The 25,782-nt window shown below is 40.3% G+C and overlaps 1 protein-coding gene across 15 annotated transcripts in view; it reads left to right on the top strand.

The window, feature by feature from the left end:
* Window positions 1-25,782, top strand: part of VPS13D (vacuolar protein sorting 13 homolog D) — a 245,608-nt gene that overhangs the window by 45,353 nt on the left and 174,473 nt on the right. For all 15 annotated transcript variants that reach the window (XR_003433445.1, XR_003433444.1, XM_027110129.1 and 12 more), the window contains 8 exons: window positions 313-439; window positions 2,082-2,262; window positions 7,750-7,932; window positions 13,241-13,463; window positions 16,021-16,231; window positions 22,230-22,401; window positions 22,585-22,697; window positions 24,595-24,807. Coding sequence is in view for 13 of the 15 variants with exons in the window: in XM_027110129.1 (XP_026965930.1) it covers window positions 313-439; window positions 2,082-2,262; window positions 7,750-7,932; window positions 13,241-13,463; window positions 16,021-16,231; window positions 22,230-22,401; window positions 22,585-22,697; window positions 24,595-24,807 (1,423 nt within the window). In the remaining 2 variants the exon portion in view is untranslated. The remainder of the gene's footprint in view (window positions 1-312; window positions 440-2,081; window positions 2,263-7,749; window positions 7,933-13,240; window positions 13,464-16,020; window positions 16,232-22,229; window positions 22,402-22,584; window positions 22,698-24,594; window positions 24,808-25,782) is intronic.

Raw genomic sequence — 25,782 nt, 5'->3', positions numbered from 1 at the left:
TTTATCTGTATTTGTAAATGTTTTATCCTTTACATTGTGTATGCATTTAATTTTTTTCCCCTTGTAAGTGTTAAAGTGTGATGCTGCAGTATTATTTCAGTCCCTTTGGACTTTTGCATTGAGACTATTTGCAATAGTGCATAAAATATTTTTCTGGGTGTATAGGAATATGAAAATTTTCTTTTGAATTTTGCTTTATTAAATGGTGTAAAGTCTGAAGCATGTGTGTATCAATTTTTGTTTCAGGCAAATTTAAGGTGTGTGACAGAAAAAAGATACATAAGAATGTGTTCTAATTTTTAACATTCCTAGAAGGAGACCTGGCCTTACAGGGAAGCATTGGGAGCCTGTCTCTGAGTGACCTTACATCCCATGGAGAGTTCTATAGAGAACGGTTCACTACAAGTGGGGAAGAAGCACTCATCTTCCAGACTTTCAAGTAAAAATACCGATCTTTTCTCACTTAACATTTTGTCATAATTGCTTGTTGTTTCAAATTCTTGTCAGCTAAACAATGAAGAAAAGTTTTAAAAAATCGTAACATCTTACGTAAAATTGATTTGATCTAGTTACGGGGAATCTTGATTTATATATATCCAATGCAATGGATCTGCATTGAAGTGGGCGACTCAGGCTTAATAAATAAATGGGGTATGATTGAAATAATTGTGATTATTATTAGTCTGGTTTCACACCAACTTGTTATGTGACTTTGAGCAAGTCACTTAATCTCCATGCATCAGTTTTTCTATCGAAATATTGAGGGGACTATGTTAGATCAATTTCCATCTAGCTCTGAATGCTCTGGAATGATTTCAGCCTGAGAAAGTTGTTGAAGTTACGGGTTTTAAATTACATTACGCATTTTTCCCAGTACAATCATAATCTATATTCAATTTTAGAACTTAGAAGGCATTTTTAGCCTATGTAGTTATTAAAGAATGGTTTTCTCAGAAAGCAGAAAGTTTAAAAGGCTGGGATTTAAACCTCTCAGGGAACTGTTAGAAAATACAGGTATCCAGCTCTGCTCTCAGATATTCTGGTCTGCGGTAGTATTCTTTTTTTTTTAAGCTTGCCGAAGTGATTTTTAAAAATTTTTTGGCTGCGCCGCACAGCATGTGGGATCTTAATTCCCTGACCAGGGATCACACCCGCGCCCCCTGCATTGGAAGCACGGAGTCTTAACCACTGGACCACCAGGGAAGTCCTGCCAGAGTGATTTTAATGTTCAACCAGAGTTGAGAAAAATGGTCCCTAAAGATGTCTGAGAACTTTTTCTTTCCTTTCCAGAGGAAATATATCATACTGTTCTGAGAATTTAGATTGATTTGTTTGCACTGTTACCTACCACAGTGGCATGGTTCTCTAATAAATGAGATAATTATTGTCAAGCTCTTAACTCTCTGCCTGACACAAAATAGGTGCTCACCTAATACGAGTTCTTTTCCCCAGTGACTGTATCCTGTATAATAATTTATTATTAGGGCATCATGTTCCATTAAATTTAAAACCATTTGTAAAAGTTTTCTAATTTATCTGTGAATGTAGATGCTAAAACTCTTTAGCTTGCATTTCACTGAAGTAAAAAGAAGACTTCTTTCAGCTTCCAGAAGACAGATTGCCCCAGAAACTTTGGTTCTGTTGCCTAATTTTCTTTACCAATTGTTTTGTGGTCTTATTTTTATTACCTTTCAAGCCCATATTGTCACAGTCTTTGCTAGAAGAGTGAGCAGGAATAGTCATTTTTCCTTAAAGGCAGGGAAAAAGAGCCTCAGGGGAAAGGTCTGAACCACAGGTGGCTTCTGAGTGAGTTCTGGAGTCATGAGTGGGTTCAGCACCCAGAGCTATGCCCCTGTTTATAGCCCTGGCCATCACGCCAGACTTTTATTTAACATCCTCAACACATGGCGGGAGCTTAGAAAGGAAGTAATTATTGGAGTTTGCTTTCTAAAACTTGATTGGTGGATTTCCATTTTAATAAAGCTGTTTTCTAGGGAAACCCGTAAGTCCACCCAAGTTTTCTTCAAATACTAATTTGCATCTTGCTGCTGTCTGAGTCACATTTTTGCCCTTCCTCCTAGATATGGCCGGCCCGACCCGCTGCTCCGGAGGGAGTACGACATTCGAGTGAGCCTCCAGATGGCCTCCGTGCAGTATGTGCACACCCAGCGCTTCCAGGCGGAGGTGGTGGCCTTCATCCAGCACTTCACTCAGCTGCAGGACGTGTTAGGGCGCCAGCGAGCTGCTATTGAGGGGCAGACGGTAGGTAGTGTCATTGATCCAAGATGCTTTTCCAGTTTGACTGATCAGTAGAACTTTTAAATCTCTAGAGGTAAATCTGGAAACTTTCACTGAAAAAGGTGAAGGTAATTAGGTAATCTTAAGCTTACTACTGTCCTCCAGGTAGCTGAGTATCTACAGAAATCTTACTGTAATCGGAGAGCTTATGTTCCTTACTCATCATATCGTGTTTTAATTTCCTTTGAAGTTTAGCTTTAGCTTGCTCTAAAAAAGATAAACTTTTTATGGATGACACTAAAGACTTCAGGTCCCTTTTAGAACTTCAGTGGGGTTACTTCTCCTGGAAAGTGGTCCCAAAGAACATATCTATTCTATTATAGGAAGAGGATTTTTTTCAGATATAGTTCTCCAACTTCTTAGTTCATGGCTCCCTTTAATGTCTTGGAATTTTTTCCGTGATACATCCTAGACCAAAAGAAACACCTAATGGTCTTTCCATTTCCTAAGTAATGAAGTCTAAACAGCTTAATAAGTATATATGTCCAACAGCTTAGTAGCTGTTAGAAAAAAAACACGTAAGTGAAAAATGAGATTTTTGTTTCATTTTTAAGTAACCGTAATTCCTTCCTAGTAGGATGTATGTGCCTCTTGGGCACTGAACAGTTTCTCACACTTGGAATCAGGTTGAACATCACAGCCCTCATTTCCTTTTCCACATTTATTTTCTCATGGTACTTGCTTTTTATAGCAGCAACTGCTTAAGACCCAGCTTTGCAAAGATGTGACATCATTGAAAGGAATGTAACATGATCTAACATTGAGTGTAAACCATCTCAAGTTGGTAGTTTGTGCAGTGTCTAACAGATGATGTGTTTCCCTCAAAGATTTAAAATGTCCTGGCAGTGCACCTGTGAGTGTGAGGCAGCCTCCTGTGGTGTCTTGGCACACAGTTTGGGAACCACAGAAAACAATTACAATGTAGTTCTTTGTAAAACTTGTTATTTATTTATTTTTAAGCTTTATTAGGTAAAAGATTAAAATTTAAGTCTTTATAATGGCAACACTTAAAAATTTTATGTTTTAGTTTAAATTAAAAAATTTTGAATATGTTGTATATTGTTTTAGTACAGAATCAAAGTAAAAAAGGACATTTGGAGAAAAGTCTCTTTCTCAATTACTTTTCCTCAGCCACCCAATTTCTGTCCTTGGCAACAACCAATGTTACTGGTTTCCTGTGTATGTTATAGAGAAGGTATTCGTTTTTAAATATAAAAGTACAATCAAATTACAGGGAATCTGGAAAAGGTATCTTATCAGTTTTCTAGCATCATAGGTATGTTTTATGTTCTTTTTTCCCTATACATGTTTCCATGGTTGTAATTATGGAGTATGTAACCTTTTTTTCTCTCTTTAGAAACTAAAAAAAAACAATTTAGTATTTGATACATATAAAGAATATCTGTAGCATGCTTATAAATTACAAAGTGTGATAATAGAAGGAACATCTATGAACCCACCACCAAAATAAAAATTAAAACATTACTAAGACTGTTGCATGTGGTCCTTCCCTATCTCATTCTGTTAATGCCTCAGGTAACCCCTCTCCTGATTTTTGGGTCGACTAGTCCCTTTAAAATTTTTGCTTGTTTGACCTTTATAAAAAGGGCATTAAATTTGCTTGTGTCGGGCTTCCCTGGTGGCGCAGTGGTTGAGAGTCTGCCTGCCGATGCAGGGGACGCGGGTTCGTGCCCCAGTCCGGGAGGATCCCACGTGCCGCGGAGCGGTTGGGTCTGTGAGCCATGGCCGCTGGGCCTGTGTGTCCGGAGCCTGTGCTCTGCAGTGGGAGGGGCCACAGCAGTGAGAGGCCCGCGTACCGCAAAAAAAATAAAAAATTAAAAAATAAAAAAAATTTGCTTGTGTCCATTTGCTAATTGTCTCCCAGTGCTAATCCCTGCATCCTGGTAGCCACTGGCCAACTTGCTATTACAACAGAATACAGCCATGTTCATTCGCTTCCTTATTGTCTGTGGATGCTTCTTTCTTTTTTTTTTTTTTGCGATACATGGGCCTCTCACTGTTGTGGCCTTTCCTGTTGCGGAGCACAGCCTCCGGATGCGCAGGCTCAGCGGCCATGGCTCACGGGCCCAGCCGCTCCGCGGCATGTGGGATCTTCCCGGACCGGGGCATGAACCCATGTCCCCTGCATCGGCAGGTGGACTCTGAACCACTGCGCCACCAGGGAAGCCCTGTGGATGCTTTTATAGTTTTCTTGATTTGCTCCAATATATTATGGATTTTGTATCTATGCTCCTGAGGGATATTAGTTTGTTGTTTTCTTTTCTTAAAAAGGAAAGAATGCCTGTTTTCTGGTTTTGGTAACTGGTCAGTGCTGTCCTTGTAGTATGAATTGGGAAGTGTTCCCTATTCTACTTTCAGAATAGTTTGTGTAGAATTGACATTATTTCTTCCTTTATATATTCTGGATATAAGACTTTTGATATATGTATTACAGATATTTTATCTTAGTCTATAGGTTTTTTTTCCCATTTAAAAAAATTTTTTTTATTTTTGGCTGCGCTGGGTCTTAGTTGTAGCATGCGGGATCTTCGTTGTGACATGCAGGATCTTTGTTTTAGTTGCAGCATGCGGACTTCTTAGTTGCAGCATGCGAACTCTTAATTACGGCATGCATGCGGGATCTAGTTCCCCGGCCAGGGGTCGAACCCAGGCCCTGTGCATTGGGAGCATGGAGCCTTACCCACTGGACCTTTTCCCATTTTCTTAATACTATTTTTTGAAAAGCAGGAGTCTTTCTTTTTTTTTTTAAATTTCTCTTTTTAAATTTATTTATTTTTTGACTGCGTTGGGTCTTTGTTGCTGTGCATGGGCTTTCTCTAGCTGCGGCGAATGGGGGCTACTCTTTGTTGCGGTGCACGGGCTTCTCATTGCAGTGGCTTCTCTTGTTGCAGAGCATGGGCTCTAGGCACACGGGCTTCAGTAGTTGTGGCTCGCGGGCTCTAGAGCACAGGCTCAGTAGTTGTGGTGCACGGGCTTAGTTGCTCCGCGGCATGTGGGATCTTCCCGGAGCAGGGCTCGAACCCGTGTTCCCTTCATTGGCAGGTGGATTCTTAACCACTGAACCACCAGGGAAGTCCCAGAAGTCTTTCATTTTGATGAAGTCCAATTTTTTTCTTTTAGGTTAGTGCTGTGTGTTTTGTGAAAGAAATCTGCTTACCACTAGGTGGCAAAAAATTTCTCCTATTTCCTCTTTTAGAAGTGTTATAATTTTAGACCTCTTCCATTTTGAGTTAATTTTTGTGTATTTTGTGAAGTAAGGGTTGAGATTTTTTTCCCGTATATGTATTCAGACTATTCTTTTCCCATTGAATTACCTTGACACTTCTGTTGAGAATGTATGCGTGTATTTCCTTATTCTCTATTCTGTTCCATTGATTTATATTTAATTGTATACCACCCTGTCTTGATTGCTCTTGCTTTATGATATGTCTTGAAATCAGATAGTGTAAGTCCTCCAACTTGTTTCAAAGATGTACTGGCTATTATAGGTCCTTTTTTCTCTATAAATTTTAGAATCAGCTTGTCTGTTTCTACAGTAAAGTCAGCTAGGATTTGACTGGGATTGCCTTGAATCCATATATCTGGAGAATTGACGTCTTAATAGTATTGAGTCTTTGGATCCTTGACTATGGTATATCCCTCCATTTAATTAGATCTTCAGTTTCTCTCAGCAGTGTTTCGTAGTTTTGGGTATACCCTTCTTACACATCTTTTGTTAAATTTATCCCTAGGTGTTTCACAATTTTGATGCTGTTGTAAATTGTATCAATTAAAAATTTCAATGTACACTTGTTTATTGAAAGTTTGAGAAATATAATTGACTCATATACTGACATGTTGACCTCATATCCTACAATCTTGCTAAACTTACTTATTGTAGTTCCTTTAGATTCTCTAGGGTTTTCTACATAGATTATTATGTTGTCTGTGAATAAGAGAGTTTTCTTTTTTCCTTTCCAACCTGTATACCTTTTTGGGTGGACTAGGACTTCCACTACAATGTTGAATAGAAGTGGTGAGAGTGGGTATCCATGCTTTGTTCCTTATCTTAGAGGGAAAACATTGTCTTTCACAGATGTATGTGATGTTAGCTCGAGATAGTTTGTGTGTGTTTTTAAGTTATCTGTCTACTTTGTCTGAATTGTCAATTTGTTGGCATGAACTTGTTCATAGGTTCCCACATCTTTTTTTTTTTTTTTTTTTAAATATTTATTTATTTATTTTTGGCTGTGTTGGGTCTTCGCTTCTGTGCGAGGGCTTTCTCCAGTTGCGGCGAGTGGGGTCCACTCTTCATCGCGGTGCACAGGCCTCTCACTGTCACGGCCTCTCCCGTTGTGGAGCACAGGCTCCAGACGCGCAGGCTCAGTAGTTGTGACTCACGGGCTTAGTTGCTCCGCGGCATGTGGGATCTTCCCAGACCAGGGCTCGAACCCGTGTCCCCTGCATTGGCAGGCAGATTCTCCACCACTGCGCCACCAGGGAAGCCCTCCCACATCTTTTTAATATTAAGTTCTCTAGCAATGTCCCTGACTCTTCCCTGTTAGTGGTGATTTTTGTTTCCTTCATTTTTTCTTGATTAATATAGGTAGAGTTTTATACTTTCAATCAACTTATGGAGGCCTGTGTTAGGCCCATGCATACTGTTAACAAGCATGCCGTGTGCACTTGAAAAGAATGTAAAATGGTTGTTGGGTAGAGTGTTCTATAAATGTTGAATTGATTTTTCTCTGTTGTTTATCTGTTTTCTAAATAACTGGTTTCTGCTCTTCATTATTGTCTTCCTTCTCCTTACTTAGGTTTATTTTGCTTTTCTACCTTCTTAAGCTGGAAGCTTTATTGATTTTAAATCTTTAATATAAAATAAGTATTTAATGCTAAACATTTTTCTTTAAGTACCTTTTTAAGTGCATTCCATGAATTTTTTTTTTTTTTTTTTTTGCCGCACGCGGGCCTCTCACTGCTGTGGCCTCTCCCGTTGCGGAGCACGGGCTCCGGATGCGCAGGCTCAGCGGCCATGGCTCACAGGCCCAGCCGCTCCGTGGCATGTGGGATCTTCCAGGACCGGGGCATGAACCCGTGTCCCCTGCATCGGCAGGCGGACTCTCAACCACTGCGCCACCAGGGAAACCCTGAATTTTAATGTGCTGTGTTTTCTTTATCAGTAAGGTCAAAATATTTTTTAAATTTCTCTTGTGATTTCTTCTGTGACCCATGGGTTATTTAGAAGTGTATAGTCTAATTTCTAGATGTTTGGGGGTTTTCCATTATCTTCTTGTTACTGATTTCTAATTTAACTCCTTGGTGTTCATAGAATATATTCTGTGTGATTTTAATTGTTTTAGATTTATAAATTCATGAAACTTTTGGAAATTTGATTATAAAATTAGGGAATTAATTGAACCTCTAACCCAATTTTCCTTCTTCTTTCAGGTGAGAGATCATGCCCAGCGTTGTTCACGGGTTCTCCTGGATATTGAGGCTGGTGCTCCTGTTCTTCTTATCCCAGAAAGTTCCAGATCAAATAATCTGATTGTAGCAAATTTGGGGAAGTTGAAAGTCAAGAACAAGTTTCTCTTTGCTGGTATTCCTGGGACCTTTACCTTACAAGATAAGGTGAGCAGTCAGCACCCATTCCCTTCTCAGTTCACCTGGCATTGGAATGCCAGTCGAAAAATTCAGATGCTGCCATAAGAAGATTCCTAACCACTGTTACTTTTGTAGTATATGTGGCTTGAAGAATATTTTTTTGGACATTTTATTAACATTTCAATTAACCTTTCATAGAGGTAGTGTAAATTACAACTTTTACTAACTGTATGTAGTAACTTATTTTAGCAAACAAATCAACAGAACCATCTTTATAATGCTTTCCTCATAGGCTGAACTCATAGTAATCAACTTTTTATACTATGTGGCTTTTTTCAGAAGACATGATTTGGCCCAAGGCTTATCTGAAGCCATATAAAAATACCTTAATAATTAAATCGTATAGAGTATACTGCTTTACAGTTTAAAAGTACGTTAGCACTTATTTCTTATAACATGTTTGGAGGTAATTAGGATGAGGATTGCTGCTTTCATTTTACATTTGGAAAAGCTAGGACTCATTGAGAATACATGATGAAAATGGGAAACCCTAGTAAATCACAGACTTAACACTGATAGGACCTGGGAGGTGGTCCCACCCACTTTTGCAGTTGAGGAGACCAGTAACTTGCTGGAATTAGAGACTGTCTTATGTTCTAGGGGTGTGTGTGTGTGTGTATGTGTTTTTTTTGTTTGTTTGTTTGTTTGTTTTTGCGGTATGCGGGCCTCTCACTGTTGTGGCCTCTCCCGTTGCGAAGCGCAGGCTCTGGACGCGCAGGCTTAGTGGCCATGGCTCACGGGCCCAGCCGCTCCACAGCATGTGGGATCTTCCCGGACTGGGCCACGAACCTGTGTCCCCTGCATCAGCAGGCAGACTCTCAACCACTGCACCACCAGGGAAGCCCAGAATCCATGCTTTTAACAAACATATTTCATCACCACAGGAATTGAAATATTGGTTTGGCTGATAAAACTTGATTGGAGTATTGGACCAAAATCAAGCTATCATTACTTGCTCACTTCTCAATCCGAGGTGGTATTTTGATGAACTGAGTAGGCACTAGCACGCTTTATGAATAAGCACCTAGTTTTCACCTGCAGGCTACAGAGAGCCACAGGATTAGAGAGAACTACTCAGTAGAAAAAACATGGGCAAGTAGTATTTGCTGTTCACAATCTCCATTAAACAGATGGATCGATATGCATCCCTTGTGAAGGGACCAGTAAGATATGGAGAGACGAGTCAGAAGTGTTTCTTCTAATAATGTTCCCTTCAGGGGAGTAGATGAGTCCCTTCATGGAAACGAGATTAAGCTGCTTTTCTCACATTGATCAGACCCCAAACAGCCAAAATAATAATAATAATAATAAAGAAAATAAATAAATTAAAAAAAAGAAATTGAGACTTAGATAGGTTAAGTAATTTCTTTTGGATTAAACATCTAGTGAGGGCTTCCCTGGTGGCGCAGTGGTTGAGAGTCCACCTGCCGATGCAGGCGACACGGGTTCGTGCCCCAGTCCGGGAAGATCCCACATGCCACGGTGTGGCTGGGCCCGTGAGCCATGACCGCTGAGCCTGCGCGTCCGGAGGCTGTGCTCCGCAACGGGAGAGGCCACAACAGTGAGAGGCCCGCGTACCGCAAAAAAAAAAAATCTAGTGAGGAGTACAGTGTGGACCTTAGACTTTGGTGTGTCTGCTTTCAATACTCCATGCTCTTAACCACGGTATGATTATACCTCCCAGTATTAAGATTAGGTTTATGTAGGGGGAAATAAACTGGCAAAGGCTATTGCTGTCTTACTGGCCCTTTGCCAAATAGCTGTAGCTCTTCTGAATTTTCTAAAGGATGTGGCAGTGAGTTCATTAAAATAACTATGATGGAAGAACTCCAGAGTTTATTACAGAAGAGATACAAAGTTGAACAGAAAAGGTCCTGTTCGCCTCTCTAGGTGTAGGAAGAAAAGAAAACGGAAGAGAGTGACTAGGCTGCTAGTCTTGCCAGGCCTTTGCCAAGGAGCTCAACTCGGGTCAGAAAGTAATAGGAAGACTGTATTTGTTGGTAATACCTAAACTCAGATAATGTTGTTATTTTCAAATTAGTACGTCTATAGTTTTCTTCATTTGTTTCACTTTTCACTTAGCCATTTATTCACTACTTCTAACCTAAACACCCTGAACCAAAAATATTTGATTCCTTGAGTGGGAATGGGTGGAGTGAGGAGGAGAGTGAAGACGAGCCAGTGAGAACCACAGGAACCGTGTTCATGTGTCATAACCTGGAGCTCAGGACCCAGAGTGGGGGTGTTTGAATGATGGTTAGAGGGCAGGTTGTCCTTATATCACCTCACTACAGCCGCTTAGCCGAACCAGATTTAGTGATCAGAGCACATGGTGAAACCAGAACAGCAGTGATTAGCAACGGAGAGGGAAGAGCATCACCAGGTTTGCTCATCGTCACGCCCCATCTTCAGACAGCTGATGGCTGAGAACGTGCTTGTTCGCCTTGTGGTCAGAAGCCCTCCTGCTGGAACAGTAGGCTTTCTTGCCAGAGCGAGAAATAGGCTTCCACTTAACGTATTTTTTTTAAGACAGTAAAAATGAAACAAATCACCATTGGCCTTTCACAGTAGGCCTGCTGGAACAGTAGGCTTTCTTGCCAGAGCGAGAAATAGGCTTCCACTTAACGTATTTTTTTTAAGACAGTAAAAATGAAACAAATCACCATTGGCCTTTCACAGTAGGCCTAGTAGAGAACTAGTAACCTTGATCTTAATGAAAATCTCTTTTCATATTTGAGTAATAAGCATTTTGCTGTTTACTGACTTAAGTCTTAAAGAAAATAAAAGAAAGATCCATTTATAAAAAGAAAGATTTATAACTGCTTCTAAAATTTACTTTTCCTTACTATGAGGTGTTTATAATTAACATGACTAGATATTAAACAAATGTGTCAGAGCTGGTGTTTACACATGAATGTTGTTCCCGCTGACACCTCAGGGTACTGCCTCTCTGTTCCAACTCTGCTGCCCTTACTGCCCAAGGGAGAGCTGAATTCTTCTTGGGAACTGTCTTCTCAGCCTTTAGTTAGTTCTTTGGAATATATTTGTTTGTGGTAAATCTTTGTTTTGAAGCCTAAATCTTTAGGAAGAGATCAGTTAGAGCCAGAATGGGTGATCAAGTTCAATAATACCATTTTTGTTTCTCTCCTCTTCCTGAAAAGATAAGGACTTATTTTCTATGTCAGATATATCTATATATGAGCTTAATGAGCTGAGTCTGAATTTAGCTTCTAAAGAAGAATTGCCAAAATATTTCAAGAAATTTTTGCAGAATGGTTTCTGTTTTGTTAAGTATGCCAAATAATAGCATGTAGTTTGAAGCATTTTAATGAAAAAATTTCCCTGTATTTGTTTTTGAGGATTTGATTTTCAGTGGCATTGCATACAAGGATTGCTTTTTCTTCAAGGTATAATATGTTTTTTTGCCTCCTGGTTATTCGAAAAAACCTTATGGGATTCAGCAGTCAATTCACATTCATACGCTTAAAAAAGAAAATTTTAAAAAATTCTTTAAAATATTTCATTACTTGGGAAAGCCTGCTTATCACTTTTCCCTCTGCTTTGGCAAATCACTTCCCTCCTGTGTAGAGAAGCCTTTGTTAAGGATCATTAAAAGCAATTTCTTTTTTTTTTCTTTTTAAAGCCCTAGGTAGTACTTTTTTGATGACCTTATTTTATTTCCTTAAATCCTAGAAAAACTTTATCTTGTTACATACCAGTGGTGGTTCTGTAGAATTCCATAAGGGCTGCTTGGAGTGTGTCGCTTGTTAAAGTATTTGTAATCAGATAAACTTATCTGTGAAACTTACCTCTCCACATGTACAGTCAGGTTCCACTGATCTAGGCCTGTGTGAAGTGAGTAGTGACTTTCTTCTCCAAAAATCGCTTTACATTTGCCGTTTAATGCATTTGCACGTGTGAGGTTTGTCTAGCATGCATTCCAGTGGTTAAAGGACAGGAAATAGTCCTGAAATCAAAGCTTGCAGAGGGGTTATTTGCCTTTGAGTTCTATGACTCCCTTGTGTTTGGAATTGTTTTACATAAATCCATGTCTTAATGAGTGCAGGTTTGAATTTTTTACATATGTTTTTCCTTTCATTTTTCTCAATCATAGATTGTGCTTAAACCATAATTTCTAAGTCTTTCAAAAGCTTTGAGTTAATCTCCTCAAGCCACTGATTTATTTAAACCCACTCAGAGAGGATGGAGAGATGAATCAAATGAAAGAGCAACAAATACTCTCTAGAGTTTAAATAAACTAAGCAAGAGGGAAGGTTTTTAATGTCGAAATGCTTAAATAATGGCATTTACCTAGTAATTTGCCTTGCAAAAATGAATTGCAAAAAATAAGAACTTTCACTGTTACATGTAATTACTACTCAAGATAACTGTGAAGGCAAACAGTATTATCTCGTTTTCAAATGCTGACAGGAATACACATATAAAGCAGTACTGGAAGGAAAACAATTCTTCCCCTCCTTCCAGCTTGTTGGTGAGAGGGGAGAGATGAGAACAAACCAACCCTGCAGAAGCCATTTGGATATGTAACTCTGAGGCTTGGGGGAAGGAACCATGGGAAGTTTAAACGTCAATTATTGAACCATTCTGGTGAAAAACATTTACCCCGTTAGCAATTAACTGAAGGTACTAAGTATGTAAGAAAAGCGTATATTATTTTCAGTAGAATTACAGAATTAATTTTACTGTGTATTTGCCCTTAATTTCTATGCCCTTGAACAGAAACATAATACGAATGGCTTACCTATATTTTCCATTTTGTTTTCATTTGCAGTTACTTAGATGAGAAATGTAAACAGAGGAGGGGAGACTTCTGGAAAGTACAAACACATTACAATGGCTTTATTCCCTATTGCTGTTAGATGCATTTTCTTAGAACAATAAGCACCTCCCCTCCAGCAAAGCAATAATGTATCATATGGCTGAGAGATTTGCTTTTGTTGTATTTGACCTAGATTAAACCACCAGTGATTAGTATCCTGACATTTGCTCTTAAGCCAAAAGATCAAATATGTTCCTGCAAAATTGCTATAGTTTTCAACAGGTACTGAATTATATGTAATATCTCTGCAGATAATTACATGTGGCAGAAAGTATCATGACCCTGTGGCCCTTTTGTTTATGGGATCTGGGGGGCTTGGGAGGTACCAAGTGGTGTAGAGTCTTTGAAGAGTCCAGGGACTGGGATGGGACTTCCAGGATAGTAGGTACAGTCAGTCCCATTCCTGCCTTCTAGTTTTCTTCTGTTTCTTCCCAGGAGTCTGTGCCTTCAGCTTCTCCAACTGGTACTCCCAAACACAGTGTGAGGAAAATGACAAGCATGGAGGACCCGAAAGGGACCCATTCCGAGGGGCTGTTCATGATGCCTCCTGTTGGAATGAGTCTAGGCAGCCTGAAGAGCGAGTTTGTGCCAAGTACTTCAACCAAGCAGCAAGGGCAGCAAGCCACACCCTCTGTTGGTCAGGTTTCCAGGAGTCCAGGTAAAAGAGGAGAGAGGAGCTGCATGATGAAGGTGGGCAAATGCATGAGACCATTGGAGGAACCTAAGGGGGGGGAATGTATCCCGTACAAGCAGATGCCCACAAAGTGGTAGCATGTCTTTAGTGATAATCCGATTTTGATATTGATTTAGAAGGCTTAAGAACATTAGGATGTAGATTTAACATTGGGCGACTTCTAGAGTAGGGTTAAATTGGTAAGACAGTGTAAATAAAGAGATTTAGATTGTCCGTTAGGACTTATATGTCAAAACAGTTGCCACCAGATGGTGAGTATAACTAGAACAGTTCCTGCATCCTTAGACACATCCTTGCAAGTCACTATTTAATTCTAGAAAAATAAAAAAGAACTCTGAAAAAAATATTAGTGTGAATTAGGTAACAGAAGAAATACTATGAGTGAAGTTTTTGAAAGACATGAACTGCCCAGTTATTGGGCTCTTCTCTAGAATTTGACAATTAGCCATTCCAGATGCAAGCCTAATTTTGGCCTTTTGGTTTTCTGGATGGGTGATGGATTGGATAAGTGAAGTGTCGCTCCAAGGAGTGTGGGAAGCAGAATATGATTAGCCCCAAAAATCAGTGGATGAAAATCAGTCCACTATGATTGGACTTGGAGAAATGTGGGACGCTAGCTGAGGGAGGCTGCTGAACGCCTTTTGTTAGATAGATGCAAGGAATGGTTAACTCCTTGTGGTACCTTGTAGTCCCAGAGGTGAGAGCAAAGTGGTCTATGGTTACATTGCTGATTAAAGGAGATTACTGTAGCCATCAGTAAAAGACTGGGCGTTGAACACTCACTACGTGCCGGACGCTGTGGCACATTCTTTCATCAATTTTTGCGTTTTATCCTCATGATATAGAGTTTTATTTTTATCCCCATTTTATAGATGAAGAGGCAGAGGCTTAGAGAGATTAAGTAACTTGACCATAGTTTTGTAGATATAGATGGTAAATGGTAGAGTTGGACTATGAATTTAGGTAGTCTGACTCCAGAACCTGCAGTCTTAACCTACATGATATTGCCTACCAGTCTCCAGTCTACATATGCATAACAAATGCATACAGCACGGGGTGGGGTGGGGCTGGGTGCACACATAGGGCCACTCAATACACGTCTTCTGTTGCTGTTGTTGTCCTGGTGACAATGATGATTAGGAATAAGGCCAATTTTACATATATTTAGAAGCCTATAAGAAGTGATTCGGGATGTTTTATAGAAAGATCTCTTTCCTGACAATATTTCTCCTCCTGATTTGCAGTTTGTTTCTGGAATTCTATATGTGATTAAGATTGGGTTAAGGTAGTGGTTTTCAAACTGCTTCTGTATATCCCCGGGATTCCATGACAACCCTAGCAAATCTCTGAAGCCCTTTCTTTGTTCCCATCCCTTTTCCCCTTCTGCCACACCAGCTCCATTTTTGTCTACTTCACATATTTATGGATGCAGTAACAAGGCAAGAACTAATTCAATTAGTGCCTGCCTAATCCAGGTGTTAACAATGTTTTGTTCTCCTATATATTGACGCTATGTTCTCCTGTATAGTAACATGCTATTAGACATAGTTCCTGCCATGATGTGAATGATATGAGAAAGCCATTAAATAAGCTTTATATTGACAGATTAAGATAATCTTAATCTAAATATTGCCAGATTAAGATAAATGTTATGGGAGAGACAGAATGGTGTAAAGCGAAAGAACAGGACCCAGTTGAGACGAGAGGAGGGTATGCTGTGGGTAAGACTGTTCAGACAGCAAGGAGCCTGGCATGTGGGGGAAACAAAGGCCAGTGAGCCCGAGACTTCATGGGCAAGGTAGAGAATGGCTTGAGATGAGGTTGGAAAAGTAGGCAGTGGGCTTAGGCAGGGCTTTACGGGGATTTAGGGGAGTTTCACAGAAAGAACTTTGCATTAAACAAAGCCATCAAAGTATATAAAGGAAGAGAATGTTTTGGTCCCACTTATTTTTTTAAGGATTACTGAGGTATTTTTGTGAGCAGAATGGTTTTGTGAGGGCAGACTGGAATTGTATAGGTATATTGGAGGGGAGTTTATGGTGGTCTAGGCAAGAATGGAGGTGGTTTGGATTAGATCAGTGCTGGTGGAAATGGTTACATGTGATGTTTGTTTGGAAAAAAGAATTTTGCTGCTGGAAAATTTGTAAACCTTTGGGTAACATTATCTCTACATGAGACCCCTGTGGGATCTCCTTGGGAGGGAGCATATTAAGTACTTTTCGTCAGAAGCCCTTTAGCCTCAGTTAGTGTCTCGGGACAGCAATGAGACGCTGAGGGGACGTGGCACAGTATGTGCTTGCATGCAGGTGGTGGGCAGGAGATGTCCAACATGCGGAGCATTGTGGACGGAGGTCTTGGTGCCAGAGTGGAGACTTCTGGTCACCCAGCTTTCTGACACAGGCAGTGCTAAACATTTTCCAAAGAGAAAATGAACTTTCTTTTGGCTTTTTAGTTTTATTCTGGTCCAGCCCTTTCTGGGTCCCATTTTCTTCATTGTCTCTCTTTCCTTGGGTCTGTGTAGAAGACCACGTCTGCCTGCTAGATTGCATTGTCGTCGATCTACAAGACATGGACATCTTTGCTGCAGAGAGACACCCACGAGAGTATACTAAGGCCTCGGAAGACAGTAGTGGAGACCTGATCTTCTCCTCCTATTTTGTGCGACAGACAGGAGGAAGCCTCTTGACTGAGCCTTGTAGATTGAAATTGCAGGTGGAAAGGAACTTGGACAAGTGAGTGGTTTATATTCAAATAACTGTCTGTTGTAAGTAGAATCGTAATAACTTGGAAATCAATGCTATTAAGTCTGGAAGGGCATAGGTATTCACTTATTTTTTCATCTATGTAACAAATATCTATTGAGTCCCTACTATCTGCTAGACATGAGGGCTCCTGTGATGAAAGAAAAAACTTCTGCCGTCATGGAGCTTACGTTTTGTTGAGGGATATAGGAAGGTAAGTATATGATTCTAACTTAGTGTTTGATTCAGTGTTATAAACTGTGTTGTAGGATTGTAGTAGGTGCCTTGGAAACAAAGAGGAAGGGACATGAATTTAGCATGGATTTTGATGGGAGTAGGGAGGTAGTGATGGCAGGGAAGGTATTTGGAAGAAGTGACATTGGATTCTATGTTTCAAATACAATAGATTCTGGACCTGCTATTGCTGTTTACCCTGGAGCTCCATTTAATGAGAATAATTGTTTAGATGCTATTTTGCCCATTTCACTCTATTAAGCCTTCTGAAAGTACTACATAAAGACTGATGAACTGACTCTAATTTACCTTTTAATTGGCTTCAAAACACAGGATGCTTAATATCTGTAGTTTAGAGCATGGCTTCAGTTGTCATTAGTTCCACATCTGGCTGGGAAACTTACTGAAAAGAAACATTCCCGACCCCATCTGAGACCAGCAGAACCTGACTCTCAGGGCCTAGCCTCAGGTGTGTATTAAAAAGGTCCTCGGGCTTCCTTGGTGGCGCAGTGGTTGAGAGTCCACCTGCTGATGCAGGGGACACGGATTCGTGCCCCGGTCCGGGAAGATCCCACATGCCGCGGAGCGGCTGGACCCGTGAGCCATGGCCGCTGAGCCTGCGCGTCCGGAGCCTGTTCTCCGCAACGGGAGACGCCACAGCAGTGAGAGGCCCATGTACCGCAAAGAAAAAAAAAAAGAAAAAAAAAAAGGTCCTCTGGTGGCGCTTATGCTCGCCTGGCCCCTGTACCTGGACTGGGACTGCTGGTTACAGTGTATGATGCCTTTCAGTTTGGAGCACTAATTTTGGAGAAAGCAGCAACATTTGCATCTTAACTTCAGGGAAAGATGAGGCATGGCTGTAAAGTAATGAAAGAGATTTTCATTTGTAGCATTTTGAAAAGCAGTGTCACTACTTTTCCAGGGTGTCATTTTAATCCCTCTTTGGCTACTCTCTTTGCAGTTCTTGGGCTTGGGCAAGTCATTTAATATCACTGTTTTGTTTCTCTCTGGATTAATGATACAGTTTAGCCGCTCTCACTGAGATTTTTGTGTTTCATTCTTACTTGTTATTCAAGTGCTCCCTGGCTGGCTTTCAGTTATGGTTGGCATGGGCTGTATTTTATTTTACTGGCTTAGAAGTCTTAAGAGGAGCTTCACTATTTAGAAATCAAACACTTTGTTTTCTTTTCAAGTAAAGCTTTCCAAAAAAAAATGTGCTTTACTACTCTGTTTATCTAAACTTTACCCACTTCCATCAGTGTTTATGTGCAGATAATTATACCCTGTTAGCCCAGATAGAAGGTGATGACTGAACACAAGGTATTCTATCAGCTTCTCACAGCACAGACACGGGAACTCAGAGGTTCTTGGTAATCCTTTCCAGCTTTTCTTTGTTGATTGCGTGACTAGTCTTTTTTCACCTTATATGTAGGTTTTTCTCCATAGACAAAGTAGTTTTTTGTATTCCTCTTCCACTTCAAATCCTAACCCTCTACTTTATATACTCAGCATAGTGTCTGCAGGATCTGCGATGCCCACTTCACCTCTAGGAGGGTAGAGAAAAAGCTCTTCAGTGTTGGGATGAGGTATCTTCCCCCCACCCAGGCATTTTCAACTTCACTCCTGCCCATCTCAGCTGAAATGAGTGACTGATTCAGGTTTTATCCTAATGTCCCATCTGGGCTCATTATGAAACACTGGTTCTGCCTTTAGTTATCACTAAATGAATAAAGAGCTTGTCACCTTTTCTTTTTCATCAAAATATAGTTGTACAATATTATGTTAATTTCAGCTATACTACATAGTGATCAGACATTTGCACACATTATGAAATGATCACCACTATGAACATAGTAACAGTCTGTTTCCATACAAAGTTATTATAGTGTTATTGACCGTATTCCTCATGCTGTATAGCAGCGGTCCCCAACCTTTTTGGCACGAGGGACCAGTTTCGTGGAAGACACTTTTTCCACAGACCTGGGTAGGGGGCGGTTTTGGGATGATTCAAGTGTATTACATTTATTGTGCACTTTATTATTATTACATATTAATACATAATGAAATAATTATACAACTCACCATAATGCAGAATCAGCGTGAGCCCTGAGCTTGTTTTCAGTTGCCACTCACTGGTAGGGTTTTGATATGAGCCTGCAAGCAATTGATTTATTATGGTCTCTGTGCAGTCAGACTTCTCTGCTAATGATAATCTGTGTTTGCAGCTGCTCCCCAGTGCTAGCATCACTGCCTCAGCTCTACCTCAGGTCATCAGGCATTAGATTCTTTTTTTTGAATTTTATTTTATTTATTTTTTTATACAGCAGGTCCTTATTAGTTATCCGTTTTATACATATCAGTGTATACATGTCAATCCCAATCTCCCAGTTCATCACACCTCCCCCCCTGCCACTTTCCCCCGTTGGTGTCCATACGTTTGTTCTCTACATCTGTGTCTCAATTTATGCCCTGCAAACAGGTTCGTCTGTACAATTTTTCTAGGTTCCACATATATGCATTAATATACGATATTTGTTTTTCTCTTTCTGACTTACTTCACTCTGTATGACAGTCTCTAGATCCCTCCATGTCTCTACAAATGACCCAATTTCGTTCCTTTTTATGGCTGAGTAATATTCCATTGTATATATGTGCCACATCTTCTTTATCCATTCGTCTGTTGATGGGCATTTAGGTTGCTTCCATGACCTGGCTATTGTAAATAGTGCTGCAGTGAACATTGGGGTACATGTGTCCTTTTGAATTATGGTTTTCTCTGGGTATATGCCCAGTAGTGGGATTGCTGGGTCATATGGTAATTCTATTTTTAGTTTTTTACGGAACCTCCATACTGTTCTCCATAGTGGCTGTATCAATTCACATCCCCACCAACAGTGCAAGAGAGTTCCCTTTTCTCCACACCCTCTCCAGCATTTGTTGTTTGTAGATTTTGATGATGCCCATTCTAACTGGTGTGAGGTGATCCCTCATTGTAGTTTTGATTTGCATTTCTCTAATAATTGGTGATGTTGAGCATCTTTCCATGTGCTTTTTGGCCATCTGTATGTCTTCTTTGGAGAAATGTCTATTTAGGTCTTCTGCCCATTTTTGGATTCGGTTGTTTGTTTTTTTAATATTGAGCTGCATGAACTGTTTATATATTTTGGAGATTAATCCTTTGTTCATTGATTTGTTGGCAGATATTTTCTCCCATTCTGAGGGTTGTCTTTTCTTCTTGTTTCTGGTTTCCTTTGCTGTGCAAAAGCTTTTAAGTTTCATTAGGTCCCATTTGTTTATTGTTGTTTTTATTTCCATTACTCTAGGAGGTGGATCAAGAAAGATCTTGCTGTGATTTATGTCAGAGTGTTCTTCCTATGTTTTCCTCTAAGAGTTTTATAGTGTCCAGTCTTACATTTAGGTCTCTATAAACTCCATTTTGAGTTTATTTTTGTGTATGGTGTTAGGGAGTGTTCTAATTTCATTCTTTTACATGTAGCTGTCCAGTTTTCCCAGCACCACTTATTGAAGAGACTGTCTTTTCTCCATTGTATATCCTTGCCTTCTTTGTCATAGATTAGTTGACCATAGGTGCGTGGGTTTATCTCTGGGCTTTCTGTCCTGTTCCATTGATCTATATTTCTGTTTTTGTGCCAGTACCATACTGTCTTGATTACTGTAGCTTTGTAGTATAGTCTGAAGTCAGGGAGTCTGATTCCTCCAGCTCCATTTTTCCCCCTCAAGACTGCTTTGGCTATTTGGGGTCTTTTGTCTCCATACAAATTTTAAGATTTTTTGGTTCTAGATCTGTAAAAAATGCCATTGGTAATTTGATAGGGATTGCATTGAATCTGTAGATTGCTTTGGGTAGTATAGTCATTTTCATAATATTGATTCTTCCAATCCAAGAACATGGTATATCTCTCCATCTGTTTGTATCATCCTTAATTTCTTTCATTAGTGTCTTACAGTTTTCTGCATACAGGTCTTTTGTCTTGTTAGGTTGGTTTATTCCTAGGTATTTTATTCTTTTTGTTGCAGTGGTAAATGGGAGTGTTTCCTTAATTTCTCTTTCAGATTTTTCATCATTAGTGTATAGGAATGCAAGAGATTTCTGTTCATTAATTTTGTATCCTGCAACTTTACCAAATTCATTGTTTAGCTCTGGTAGTTTTCTGGTGGCATCTTTAGGATTCTCTGTGTAAAAGTATCCGGTCATCTGCAAACAGTGACAGTTTTACTTGTTCTTTTCCTATTTCTTTTTCTTCTTTGAAACTATGTTGAACAATAGTGGCAAGAGTGGACATCCTTGTCTTGTTCCTGATCTTAGAGGAAATGCTTCCAGTTTTTCACCATTGAGAATGATGTTTGCTGTGGGTTTGTCGTATATGGCCTTTATTATGTTGAGGTAGGTTCTCTCTGTGCCCACTTTCTGGAGAGTTTTTATCATAAATGGGTGTTGAATTTTGTCAAAAGCTTTTTCTGCATCTATTGAGATGATCATATGGTTTTTCTTCTTCAATTTGTTAATATGGTGTATCACATTGATTGATTTGCGTATATTGAAGAATCCTTGCATCCCTGGGGTAAATCCCACTTGATCATGGTGTATGATCCTTTTAATGTGTTGTTGGATTCTCTTTGGTAGTATTTTGTTGAGGATTTTTGCATCTATATTCATCAGTGATATTGGTCTGTAATTTTCTTTTTTTGTAGTATCTTTGTCTTGTTTTGGTATCAGGGTGATGGTGGCCTCATAGAATGAGTTTGGGAGTGTTCCTTCCTCTGCAATTTTTTGGAAGAGTTTGAGAAGGATGGGTGTTAGCTCTTCTCTAAATGTTTGACAGAATTCGCCTGTGAAGCCATCTGGTCCTGGGCTTTGGTTTGTTGGAAGATTTTAAATCACAGTTTCAATTTCATTCCTTGTGATTGGTCTGTTCATATTTTCTATTTCTTCCTGGTTCAGTCTTGGAAGGTTATGCCTTTCTAAAAATTTGTCCCTTTCTTCCAGGTTGTCCATTTTAGATTCTCACAAGGAGTGCGCAACCTAGATCCCTCGTGTGCACAGTTCACAGTAGGGTTCACGCTCCTGTGAGAATCTAGTGTCGCAGCTGATGTGACAGGAGCTGGAGCTCAGGTGGTAATGCGAGCGATGGGGAGCGGCTGTAAATGCAGATGAAGCTTCACTCGCTCACCCACCGCTCACCTCCTGCTGTGTGGCCCGGTTCCTAACAGGCCGTGGACCGGTACCAGTCTGTGGCCCGGGGGGGTTGGAGACCCCTGCTATATCGTATATCCCCATGACTTGTTTATTTTATAGTTGGAGGTTTGTACCACTTTACCCCCTTCACCTGTGTTTGCCCCAGCCCCCACCCCTCTGTTCTTTGTACCTGTGAGTGTGTTTCCCTTATGTTTTATCATCTTTTTTTTTTTATTGCTTTCCCAGCTATAATGTTTAAGCTATTTCTGAGTCTCATGAGATTTTTCTTTATTAATAGATTACTTAGTTAACTCAGATTGGGGACTTTCTAAATGTATATTTTGGGAGAAAAGTGGCCTTTTGTAGCTGACGCATGACACTCACGTTATACTAACTTGCTTCGTGTGGACCCACATGAAATTTTTGTCATTGGAAGTTGTAAATTAATTGGTTGATAATGTAGGTGGGTATATGTTAGCACTTATATTTGGGTGTGAGCTATGTCAACATTAAGTTAGTGATTTGTTTGTGAAAGTGACCTTTTTTCTTTTTCCATAGAGAAATAAGTCATACTGTGCCAGATATATCTATCCATGGCAATCTCTCCTCAGTCCACTGCTCTCTGGATTTGTACAAATACAGGCTGATCCGGGGTTTATTGGAGAACAACCTTGGAGAGCCCATAGAGGAATTCCTGCGGCCTTATGATTTACAGGACCCAAGCATTCATGTGAGTATGATGTTAGGTTCCTCCGTAACTCTCGTGGTCTCAGCTGATGGTCATCCTGGGTATCTGTTCCTCGAAGTTACCTGGGGAAAGAAGATGGAACCACGAGTGAATTAGGCTTCATGACATCGACCCCATTTTTAGATTGGCATCAACTATGAATTGATCAGCATTTTCCTCTTCCAGACTGTTCTGAGCGGAGAAGTGTACACGTGCATGAGCTTCCTCATTGATATGGTAAATGTAAGTCTGGAGCTGAAAGATCCAAAAGGAAAAGAAGGTGCTGGGTCCTTAGCCAGGTATGGCTTTAATTATAGTGTTTTACTGTTAGTAATGGTAATACAAATAACACACACATTGTCCTCTGACGTAGAACAGAGGTCGCAGAGTGGTGGTTCACAGCTAAATGTGGTCTGCCCGCAAGATGCTTTTTGTTGGTCTGCGCAGTGCTTTTTTTTTTTTTTTTTTTGGGCGGTACACGGGCCTCCCACCACTGTGGCCTCTCCCGTTGTGGAGCACAGGCTCCAGACGCGCAGGCTCAGTGGCCATGGCTCATGGGCCCAGCCGCTCCGCGGCATGTGGGATCTTCCCGGACCGGGACACGAACCTGTGTCCCCTGCATCGGCAGGCAGACTCTCAACCACTGCGCCACCAGGGAAGCCCCGCAGTGCTTTTTAAAAGTTTAAATTCATCAGTCTCTATCAGTCAAGATAGTTGAGGTTAGGCTGTAGTAAAGGCACTCCAAAATACCAGTGACTTAGAACAGTGACGATGTTTTTTTCTCCTCGTGTTTCATGTCTGTTATGGGTCTTGGGCTGCTCTGCTCACTCTAGTTACTCTGACTGACAGCAGTTTGCTGTGCCAGCAAGAAAAACAATAGCCCTGGAGTGGTCTTGAATGGCAGTGGAATCCCTGGTAAACCCCGTGGGGCTAGAACGTGGTCCCACAGGAGCGCAAAGGAGTCAGGAGGTAGTTTTGCTGTGTGTCTGCATGGGGGAGCCCCAGAGCTATCTGGAGCAGCAGTGATGACTGCCTAACTGGCCAACATTTGAAAACTGGGGAATTGCACATAAAAAGTCTGGATTTCAGCTTTTGAAAAATTAGAAGCTTTGGCAGTACTGGGCCCGTGTTCTCAATTGGAAGCATCTGGAAACTGAGTAACAACTTGGGCAGCCTTTAGATAAGGCATGTGCTTACCCAGCAGTTCACTAATTTATGTCATTTTCTTGGTTAGTGTAGGCCAGGAATTTGCGATTACTGGTATAAAACCCTCAAGAGTGCATTGTATTTTCACACTTGATAATCTTTTCATTTTCATCTCTTGACAGCCATGGAAAGTTGAGCAGATATTACTCCTGTTTTCCAGATAGAGTTTTTGACTAGTGTAAGGTCAATCATATGGCTGGAAAAGTGGTTCAGTATTTGAAAACAGGACTTCAAGTCTAGTAATTTTTCCATGGAAGCACTCTATCTTCTATTTTGTATTTCCCTTAAAAATTCATTCAGGCCCGTATCTAATTCAGCTGATCAGAACATGGTATGGTGGAGCTGGGGTCCCAGATTGATTATCTTGTGAGCCAGCAGTTTTTTCTGATGACTGGTTATGCCCTTAGCTTTTTTTCCAATGTGGAGTAATTCTGTATGGATTGCCCATTGCAGCTTTCTCTGTTATTAAAACAGTGGCAGTTCCAGATGCATTTTCTGTTGTTGCATCAGCTGCATTATTTCTCTGTATGAAAAGTATTTGTTGTGGCAGTTCCCAGTAAACTTTAGTGGTCTTATGTAAAAATTCAGCCGATTCTGGAGAGAGAATCTTCCACGCAGGCTAGGAGTTGACAGATGAAGGACTAAAGGGACCCTTATTATCCCTTGGGGATTATCACAAATATATAGTGTTACTAAACTTAGGTGAGAAATGAGAACGCTAGTGAACCAAGTATATAATAAATACGTGGTATTGTTATTCCTCACGAAGTTCCTACGGACAAGAGCATCTCCTTGGAAATGGAAAGTGAGATACAAGGCAAAGTGACACTAAATCCATTTTGTGGACACTGTTAAAATCTGTGACAGATCTCAGAGTGAAAGTTATTCTTCATAGAACTTAGGCATATTTATGATTTTGTTCTTTTATCTTAAATGTACATAATTTTGTAAAATGGAAGCGTTCAACATCTTGTCTGCTTTCTCCCTTAGATTTGACTTCAAGAAATGTAAACTGCTCTATGAGAGCTTTTCCAACCAAACGAAGTCCGTTAACTTGGTTTCCCATTCCATGATGGCTTTTGACACCCGCTATGCTGGGCAGAAGACCAGTCCTGGCATGACAAACGTATTCACCTGTATCTTTCAGCCCTCTAAGAACAGCAGCACTACCCAAGGATCCATTCAGATCGAACTGCATTTCAGGTAGGGGATCCAGACCCTGACTTTGCCTTTCTTTATCAGGACATTTCCTTCTGTGGACATTGGGCCAAGACCACGTCGGCTTTCGAACATCAAAGGAGCAAGGAATCAGTGGGAAGATAAATAGATAATGGCTTATCAGTGCAGCACACCGTATATTAGTATTCCTGTAACCATGCAGTTTCATTTATTGGCCAAAAGATGTCTCTGTTGCCTTAAAAAAAAGTTGTTTAGAATTAAACCAGATTCTTAAAATTAAGCAGCTGTAGACTGTTTTAATATGTAAAGTGACTTGGGGAAGGAAGAAATTGTGCTTATGTAAGAGGAAAATAAAAGTCTTTTGGTCTATAGAAATAGCAGAAGCGAAAGTGGTTTTGACTTGCATTATTGATTTGTTCATGCAAGTCTTAATGACTGACTTCTCCATGTAAAAAGAGCTTTAGCCTCTTTGAACTAGATTATGTTTTTCTTCCTGGTATTATGGGAGGCAGTGTTGTGTGTAGAAAGAGCCCATGTTTGCGGATCGTATAGCTGGGCTCAAACCTCGCTCTACCACTTTCTAGTAATGCATCCAAGGACAAGTTCCTTCATCTCTTTCAGCTGCATTTTCATCTTCTATGAAATAGGAAAGAATAACTGTGCCCACCTGACCCACCTCATGCATAGGGTGGAGGTAGTGCTTAAGATATTCTGGCATATACCACTTGGCACAGATGGGAGCTGTTGTGATGATTCCTGATGTAGCTTGTGTTATTTGATGACACACTACTGTAAGATTTTATGACTAGGTGGGCTTATACTGGAAAACTGAAAAATTAGGTCTGATCGATAGAGATTCAAAAGGAGACCTTTGGAACTGATGTTGGTTTCATTCTCTTAGTGCTTAATGTTATCAGATAAATTGTAAATATAAACCAGTAAGTAAGAAGGCTGGGAAAAACATCTTGGTTAGGCAAAAAAGGAAAAAAAAATGATCAA

This window comes from Aethalodelphis obliquidens, unplaced genomic scaffold (assembly GCF_003676395.1).
Source record: "Aethalodelphis obliquidens isolate GAN/ISIS:26980383/991018 unplaced genomic scaffold, ASM367639v1 scaffold9, whole genome shotgun sequence".
Lineage (NCBI taxonomy): Eukaryota > Metazoa > Chordata > Mammalia > Artiodactyla > Delphinidae > Aethalodelphis > Aethalodelphis obliquidens.
This window is presented reverse-complemented; position numbering and strand designations above follow the sequence as displayed.